At 48.4% G+C, this 9,324-nt stretch overlaps 1 protein-coding gene across 3 annotated transcripts in view; it reads left to right on the forward strand.

The window, feature by feature from the left end:
* C8A (complement component 8, alpha polypeptide) overlaps window positions 1–9,324 on the forward strand; it is a 78,299-nt gene extending 68,975 nt beyond the window's left edge. For 2 of the 3 annotated variants that reach the window (XM_006768367.2, XM_006768365.2), the window contains 3 exons: window positions 449–606; window positions 6,562–6,784; window positions 9,016–9,196. In XM_006768367.2, coding sequence (XP_006768430.1) covers window positions 449–606; window positions 6,562–6,784; window positions 9,016–9,167 — 533 coding nt within the window. In that variant the 3' untranslated portion in view covers window positions 9,168–9,196. Of the gene's footprint in view, window positions 1–448; window positions 607–6,561; window positions 6,785–9,015 lie in introns of all 3 variants that reach the window. The other variant, XM_006768366.2, reaches the window with a different exon arrangement.

Raw genomic sequence — 9,324 nt, forward strand, 5'->3', positions numbered from 1 at the left:
CCTACAAAGATTCATTCACTTTTCTAGAAAACTCAATTTCTTCTTGTTCAGTCCCTCCCCATCCTGACCATGTCTTTCCCTGCACCCCTACTCAGCCCCACAGAGACCTTCACTGTTTAATTGAACATACTTGGCATATAGCAGGCACTGAGTAAGCATTTGACAGGTGAATGAATAAATGAGTGAATGATCATCCATTTCCCACCCTCTCCCTCCTCCATTTTGGGCTGGGCTGTCCTCCCACTGCCAGCTCTACCTCAGAGGAAGGCTCTATTGCTAAGTCTTGGTCCTTCTCTTCTGCTTTGTCCTGTTAGTTAACTGAGCAAAACAGAATGGACAACAGCTCTAAGGACAGCATATAAACTTTGTCCCAAATATCATTAGTGGCTCTTGTGAACCCATCCTTTGGCTTTTGGGAAATGAGCTAACACCATTATCCTCTTGATAGATACTGACGAAGATAACAGGCTTGTGGAAGACATCATTGCTCAGGTGCGAGGTGGCAATTCTGGCTGGGGTACTGGCTTGGCACACAACAAGAGCTTCATTTCGTACCGTTCCTGGGGGCGGTCGTTAAAGTATAATCCTGCTGTTATTGATTTTGAGGTAAGTCTTTTCGCAGTTGAAGAAACTCTACGTCCATGAGGAATGAAAGTGAAACAGACCAGATCATTTCATATTTCTTATTATGAGCCCATCAAAGGGTAAGATTAAATGTTAACGGCACACTGAACCGGTGGCCTCCCCACGCCTGACTCTAGGGAGTTTGTGACTAGACCCAGGCCACAGGAGAGCAGGGCCAGACGTGTTATATCTGGTTAGTGCCCAGTTTTACACCAGTCATCCCAGAATTTCTTCAGGATTGGGTGACATTAAGAAATTTGCATTTATACATATAAGATTTAAAAACACATCTGCTAAATTGGGATAGGCACACTTTTCCATAAAGGAGCAGATAGTAAATATCTTAAGTTTTGTGGGCCACATCTAGTTTCTGTCAGACAAGTTTTATTTCTTCTTGTTTTTCTACAACCTTCTAAAAATATAAATCCCATTCATAGCTCAAAGGCCACATGTGGGGTGAGTTATCCTGAGCTGTAACTGTCGTTTGCTTGAAATGATCTCATCCCTTCACCACAATGAACCCCGGGCAAGGCCTTGATTCTCCCCATTGAAAAGATTAGGAAACCGAGGTTCCAAGGACTCAAGTGATTTGTTTAAAGTCCCAGAGCTCATATGTAGTGGTAACTGGATCTCAGACCTTTGGATTTCACATCTGGTTCTCATTTTCCCTCTATCCTACTTCCTTCCTTAAAGTCATGATTATCAATTACTGGGGACAATTTTGCTCCCATGGGGAAATTTGGTAATGTCTGAAGACATGTTTCACTGTCACAACCAGGAGGGTACTTCTGGCATCTAGAGAGAGAGGTCAGGGATGCTGCTAAACATTCCACAATACAAAGGACAGCCCACATCACAAAGAAATATCTAGCCCTCAATGGCAATAGTGCCAATATGGAGAAACTCTGCCCTAATTCCTAACCTTGCAAAGGGAGTAAAATTGTACTCAAACTGAAAATAGGTCATGGTTTTACCAGTTGTCAAACTAATTCTATTTCTATGCAAGGCTAATCCATTAAAAAAGAGTTATATTGGGGGATTTAAAATAAAATATGATTGTTTTCCTGCCCACTTTCTCCTGACCCTGGCCAATTTTCTACACATAATTAAAACTTCGGGTAATGGATACATCCCTCTTCTTAAAATATATATACAAACAGTTAAATCTAAATCTAAAAGTCTTTTACAACCCTGCTCTCTATGAAGAAAGAGGTGAGATGAATGAACCCTGATTTTATTTCTTCTTCAATTCAGACCCTGTAATTCACATAGGGTCTGAAAATTGCTATCATCAAGCTATTAGTGATTTGGGGAAAAACTGTAAAATTGATAGCAGGAGTAATATACAAACTTTCATGGGCAAGAGGTGAATTTTGCATTTGCCTTGAGCAAAATGTTCAAGGGGAGGACTGAATGATTTGGAGAAGACCGAATGCTATCTTCTGGGAAAGACAGACTGAGTTTGGGGTGAGAAAGTAGATTTTGGCTCATGGCTCAGCAACTTTTTGATGTATAACCTTTGACAAACAACTGTTTTCTGAGCCCCATTTTCCCACTCTATAACATGGGGATAATGACATGCTCTGTCCCAAGGTTGGGGAGAGAAAAGTGGGCACTTAGAAGATGTCAGTTGAGGAAACAGGTTCATGGAGGTTAAGTGTGCCGGCCAAGGCTCGTGTCTGGTAAATGGCTGAGCCCAACTGGAGCCATGTCTGACTGACTCTAACACCCACAACCACAACCTATATTTCTACCTAACTAGTTTGGATTCGATGCATTAAGCCTATTGGTGTGTTACAGAGCAAGAAAGTGACATAGCTTGATCTGTGCTTTAAAAATAGAGAATGCTCACAGAAGTGTGAGGGATGAATGGAAGGAGAGAGACACTGTGGGCAAGGGGCCCAGTGAGGGGGTTATTTGGAACCTGATGATCAGCATGGAAACAGTTACTCACTTGTGCATCCCAGAGCTCATCAGTACTTATTTATGGCAGATATTTAGAGTGAGTAAATGTCGGAATCATGCTGTGTGAAGTGGTGATGCTGTATGTTATATATAGGATGTCCCCTCAAAATGTATACACACACTTTTGAATAATTAGAAAGGCAGTGTTTATTAAAATACACTAGAGGCCTGGTGCACAAAAATTTGTGCACTCGGGGGGTGGGGTGGAGAGGGGGCCCCGCAGCCTGGCCTGTGCCCTCTAGCAGTCTGGGACCCCTCAGGAGATAACGACCTGCTGGCTTAGGCCTGCTCCCGGGTGGCAGAGGGCAGGCCCAATCCCTAGGTGCAGCCCCTGGTCGGGCTCAGAGCAGGGCCGATTGGGGAGTTGGGGCGCCGCCCTCTGTCATGCACGGAGCAGGGCAGATTGGGAGGTTGCAATGCCACCCTCAGTCACGCTCAGGGTAGGGCCGATTGGGGGGTTGGGGCACTGCCCCCTGTCACACTCAAGGCAGGGTCGATGGGGAGGTTGCGGCGCCAACCCCTGTCACGCACAGAGCAGGGCCGATCAGGGGGTTTGGGTGCTGCCCCCTGTCATGCTGATCCCAGTGCCGGGAGGCCTCATGGCTCCGCTGATCCCGGTGCTGGGCGGCATATTACCCTTTTACTATATAGCAAAGAGGCCTGGTGCACGGGTGGGGGCTGGCTGGTTACCCCTGAAGGGGGTTCTGGATCAGGGTGGGGGTCGCCACTGGGGTGCCTGGCCAGTCTGGGTCATGGGCTGAGGGCTGTTTTCAGTCTGGGGGTGACTGAAACTCCCAACAGCTCCTTTTTTCCTTTTTTTAATTTTATTCTGAACCAGCTTTAGCTTGAGGCTTGGCTCCAGCTCTTAGGCCTCCGCTACTGAAAGTAGGTTTCTGGCCTTTGCATACAATGTTGCAATCCTGCCGGCTGAAGTCCCGCAGTATTTGTTACATAGTTTCTTAAACTGCAGGCTCAGAGGCCTGCAGCCGCAGGCGGGGAACGTTGGTTTCCTCCGTCACTGAGGCAAGCAAGCCTCATGTTAGTTTCAAGCTGCCTGGCTGCTGTCCGCCATCTTGGCTGTCAGTTAATTTGCATATCTCGCTGATTAGCCAATGGGAAGGGTAGTGGTCGTACACCAATTACCATGTTTCTCTTTTATTAGATAGGATTACATTTTCAGAATTGAGTTATCAGCTGTTAAAGTGTGTATTGATTTTGGGGGGACACCCTGTATTATTATGAGTTATGTATTAGGCTATTTTGTGTTGCCATATCACACCACTTGCCTTCTCTGAATCTATTTTCTCATCTGTAAAATGGAAACAGCATTCTGAGATTCTTCTTCTCCACCCCTCTTCCCTCCTGTAAGTACCTCCGGCATTAAGGAGTGCTCCCTTTCCCCTCCCTGAGGGCTCTGGGAGGGAGAGGTGAGAGACCTGGGACTGAGTGCTAAAGTTTGCTGGAAGGTCAAAGGGAAGCTGCTGGTGGTCCTGGGCTTTCCCTGGGACTAAGTCACCTTAACCAGGCCCCAGGGTGGCCCAGGCTGCACTGACTTCCTCACGATGGGCCATGGGCCCTGGACTTCCAGTAAGTGGTGTCCTTCCCTTGGCTGGAGGCCCAGCCAGTCCTGCCATGACCAGCCTGATGACCTCAGCCACAGCCCCTGAGCACAGGCCAAGGTCTGTTGCCACAGGTCTCTCCGTACACATTTCCAGGAACCCATTCAAGGCTATGGCCATGCCCTCCATTGACTCTGGTTCCAGAGAAGGGAGATTGCTCCAGCATGGCTCAATCCTCTCACAGAATTTCCCGGTGATCTTAGCAAGTGATTCCTCTCTCAGGGCCTCAGGTGATTGTCCTGTAAAATGAGAGATCTGGAAATGAGCTTTTCTTTTATGATTGTGTGATAAAATATAGAGCATTATGAAGCATGCTGAAGGTAACCATATGTACACAAAAACTGAAAAATATAGGCTTTTTTTTTACTATCATCACAACTAACTAATAAAAATTAGTGCTTTATTTTATACTAGAGGCCCAGTTATGAAAATTCATTTACTGGGGGGGGGGTCCCTCAGCCCAGCCTGCCCCCTCTCACAGTCCAGGAGCCCTCAGGGGCAGGAGGCGACCTGGCAATCAGGGGAAGGCAACACCCCATCACACCTCTGCTGCTGTCCCTGCCAGCAGCACAAGCCTCAGCCAGCTCTGGTTAGCTGAGCCTCAGTTGGCTTTGGGCAGCTGGGCAGCTGACAGCCGAGGCTTGCTTATGCCTTGGGCCAGCCCTGGTAGGCTGGCGGGCTGAGGGGATTGGGTGCCGCCATCTTGTGGCTGTGGGTGCTGCCATCTTTGAGGGTGTGATAGTCAATTAGCATATTCCCTCCTTATTGGCTGTGGGCGCCGCCATCTTTTAGGGCAAGGCAGTCAATTAGCATATTCCCTCTTTATTAGATAGGATTGTTCTTCCCTTTTGCAATGGTATCTCACATCCATTCTTCAGATTTTCATAAGGATTCTAGGAAATGAGTTCTTATTTCCATTTTGTAGGTAATGAGGCTCAGGCTGAGAAAGGAGAAATTAGGAGTTCTAGCCACAAAGCTATTAGGTGAGCAGCATTTATTTAGCTTTTACTATGTGACAGGCCGTGTCCGTCCATCAGCTTTCATCCTCACAGTAAACCTGGGAAGAAGGATTCTTGTTCTAACTTTACAGAGGAGGAAGGGAAGCTCCACTGGTAATGAGGTTGAGATCACACAGCTGGGTTTCCTCCTCCAGCTTCCAGCTCTCCACATCTGCCACAGTACTGCCCAGCCAGGAGGGGTGGCTTTGTCCCTGGGGACATTTGACAATGTCAGGAGACAGTTTTGGTTTTCACAACCAGGAGATGCTGTTGGCATCTAGTGGGTAAAGGCCAGAGATGCTGCTAACCATCCTATAATGCACAGGAATTGCCACGAAGAATTATCCAGTTGGAAAATCGGTAGTGCGGGCTGAGGCTGAGGAATCCTGGATGCCATTCATGCCTGGAATGGGTTGCCTCAAGTGGAAATGATGCCCACCTTTCCCCAAACACGTAATCAGCAATGACAGAATAACTACCTATCAAGGACTTGGTTAACTCCTACATTGAAGGTTAACAATCAACACACACACACACACACACACACACAAATCCTTTACACTCTTCCTGACTCCTAAAAGTGCTGGAGGGGGCAGATAAGTTGGCACAAATGGCTTTTTAAAATATACATATATATTTTTATTGATTTCAGAGAGAAAGGGAGAGGGAGAGGGAGAAACACCAATGATGAGAGAGAATCATTGATCAGCTGCCTCCTGCACATCCCCCACTGGGGATTGAGCTCGAAACCTGAGCATGTGCCCTTGGCCAGAACTGAACCTTGGACCCTTCAGTCTGCAGGCCGACATTCTATCCACTGAGCCAAACTGGCTAGGGCTAAATGGCTTTTGAGTTCCCCTCTTCCTAGAAGATCAGGGGACCAGATATTTCAGAGTTAGGTAGGTCTATGTTCAGAGTGACTCTTGCACTTAATTGCTTGATCCTGAGCTGGTCACTCACTCCTGAGCCCCCACTCTGCATCTATGGCAGTGGTTCTCAACCTTCTGGCCCTTTAAATACAGTTCCTCATGTTGTGACCAAATTATTTTCTTTGCTACTTCATAACTGTAATGTTGCTACTGTTATGAATCGTAATGTAAATATCTGATATGCAAGATGGTCTTAGGTGACCCCTGTGAAAAGGTAGTTCGACCACCAAAGGGGTCGCGACCCACAGATTTAGAACGACTGATCTATGGGTTCCACAGAGTGGCTGCAAGGATGAAGTGCAGGGAGATGGTGTGGAGCCTGGCTCTGTGCCTGCCATGGAGCAGGCCTTCCAGGAGTTTGATGGCCAGCACTTGGGTTCTGGGAACTTGGATGATCCCAGGGAGGGCCTCTGTTCCTCTGCCCAGACACAGCCTATTCACGAACTGCTGCGGCACGTGAACCTGGGAACCCTGGAGGCCAAACGCCAGAACCTGAAGCGGGCCCTGGATCAGTACCTGATGGAATTCAATGCCTGCCGCTGCGGGCCCTGCTTCAACAACGGGGTGCCCATCCTTGAGGGCACCAGCTGCAAATGCCAGTGTCCTATGGGTCGCAAGGGCCTTGCCTGTGAGCAAATGGAGCAAGAAGGTAAGGCTTGTGCATCTTCACTCAGGTCCAAACCCGGCCCAGCTCAGAGAGGCCAGTGCGGGAGGGCTTTGGGGTCCCCAGGTTTTCTGTCCTGTGCCCTCTTGCCCCCTACCCTAAGAACACTCATGCTGAGCTTTATGGCTGACCCCACAGTTAATGGTTCTTATCCTTGCTCTCTGCCATTAAGACCCTCCCTTGGATGAGAACTGTTTTTCGCCAAAGTGTGTATGGTCAATAGGGTTCAATTTTGGAAGAATGCATTCATTTCCTAGGGCTGCTGTAAGCTCAGTGGTTTAGAGCTACAGAGCCCAAGGATTTCTTGACTTTTCAAGCAGAGTGTGGATGGGATTTCAGCCCCTATTGTCCAGGCAGCTTTCCCAGAGGGACCAAGGTCAACGAGTAGGAAGAATAATTCACTCTTATTCTGTGCCAGGCACTCTCCCCCAAGGATGTTATGAGAGAAATACTATTAATAGCCCCATTTTAAAAATGAGGAAACTGGGGCAGGAGGAAGATGAGATAACTACTCATGAGCAGTATCAGAGCCAGGCTTTAGACCCAAGCAGTCAGATGCTAGGATCCAAGCTCTTAACTGCTGCATTCTACTGATTTACATCCCAAGAATCAGGAAATCTAGGAAATGAGGGCAGAGATTCTGAGATGATTGCACTGACTACCATTGGTGATGGAGGGTGGGGGCGGGGAAGGAAAGTATGTATGTCCTAGTTCAGTTATCAGCCTGACTTGGCTTAAAGGGACAAATGTGAGCCCAAGCCTGGATAAGTATAATTATAGCATGTCAAAGGGCCTCAGAACCAGTGACTTAATTGGATCCCTGTCCACACAACATAGAGACAGAGAGAACAGGGAGTGGGAACTACCTAGACATGCTTTTCCATGGTCCAGTGCTGGGCTTAGAACTGGTCCATGCTGAGTCATCTGTACATACGATGTGCATTGGAGATGGGTGTCAAGATGCCAATGACAGGGTGATGGCAGGGCATGGAGGCCTGGGTCCTCCTCCTCACAGCACCATTCCTCTCACACGATTACAGTCAGTCAACTGCAGAAAGCCCGTGGTGCTCCATTGACCTTGTCCCAAACAGGATGGGGACATCAGGTGGCCTTGGGGCTATCAGACTGAACTTTTAACCTGACATATCAATCGGAATAAAAAATCTAAGGCTTGGGAGTCAGCCTCTGTGGAGACTCATTGACGCAGGTCCCTCGAGACTTTCCCAGCAAACCTTTTTGCCTGTGGGGACAGTCACAGAGGTGGAGAAATATAGACGGAGAACCCTGCTGTGGCTGCCCCACCAGGGAGTATAATTACAGAGCTGGAAGGAATTTGTAGATAATCTAATCCAATGAGAGTCACACTGGGATCTGAGGAAACTGGGGACTTAGGGGCTGCCCCAGTGGAGCAGAGCAAACCTAATAGACATCCCAGCTTCAAATAGAACAGCTCCACTCTCATCTGACTTCCACGTTAGGGCCCATAAAATGCTTCATTTTAGGAATAAATAAATAAATAATGAAAAAAGTAATGATGGAAAAACTGCACCAGATTAGTCCACCCTTCTCATTTGACAAAGGTGAAAACTCAGGCTGAGAAGGGGGATGAGCTTGCCCACAGGCACAGAGCCAGGAGGCAACAGCAACCCCAGGCTAGCGGGGTTGCAGGATGTCACCACCTGCATTGACCACGGGATAGGACTTCTTGCAGCTGAGAGTAAATGCCCATCAACATGGGCTTTTTCATGGATTTCCAGAGGCACCTGGTCAGAGCCTGTGTTCTGATGCTCTGTGCAGAAAGCTTGTCACCCACCCTGGCCCATTGTCAGAGCCTGAGGGGTTTTGATTTGTAAGCCCTCGTTCAAATGCCCAGCGATGCTCTCCACACTGGTGTCTGTGAATCCCCAGCTGGGCTCTGCTCCCTGCTCCTCACACCCTCCATGGCTGTCTTTCTTACAGAAGGTCATGCCTCCCCGCCTTACTCTGCTATCCAACTTCCATGGAACCACCATGGAAGGCTCTCAGGGGCCTTCTCTCCATCCAGAGTTTGAAATTAAGTGTGAGACAGCGAGCATAGGTCTTGGTTGGCTCCACCAAGGCATTTCCCCAAGGAGAGATCGCAGACCACTCTAGGGCAGCGGCGATCTTCCTTCCATAGGGTCTGAACTGCTGCTTGTATGCTAACCTCTTTCTCCCCTGGGAAATGTTCTGTGCAGGAGCCCAGGCGGAGGGTCGCTGGAGCTGCTGGAGCGCTTGGTCTGCTTGCTCGGCAGGCACTCAGGAAAGGAGGAGAGAGTGCAATAATCCTCCCCCGAAGAATGGAGGCCGCTCGTGTCCAGGGCGGAACGTGCAGACCCAAGCTTGCTGAGGGCCTCTGGGCACAGGATGGGACACATGCAACAGGTGTCACCACCTGCACTGACCACTGGACAATGACTTCTTGCAGCTGAGAGTAAATACCAATCAACATGGACTTTTTCCTGCTGGCTCCCAGGTCTGGAACCAGGCTGGGCCATGTACAACCA

This window comes from Myotis davidii, unplaced genomic scaffold (assembly GCF_000327345.1).
Source record: "Myotis davidii unplaced genomic scaffold, ASM32734v1 scaffold79, whole genome shotgun sequence".
NCBI lineage: Eukaryota > Metazoa > Chordata > Mammalia > Chiroptera > Vespertilionidae > Myotis > Myotis davidii.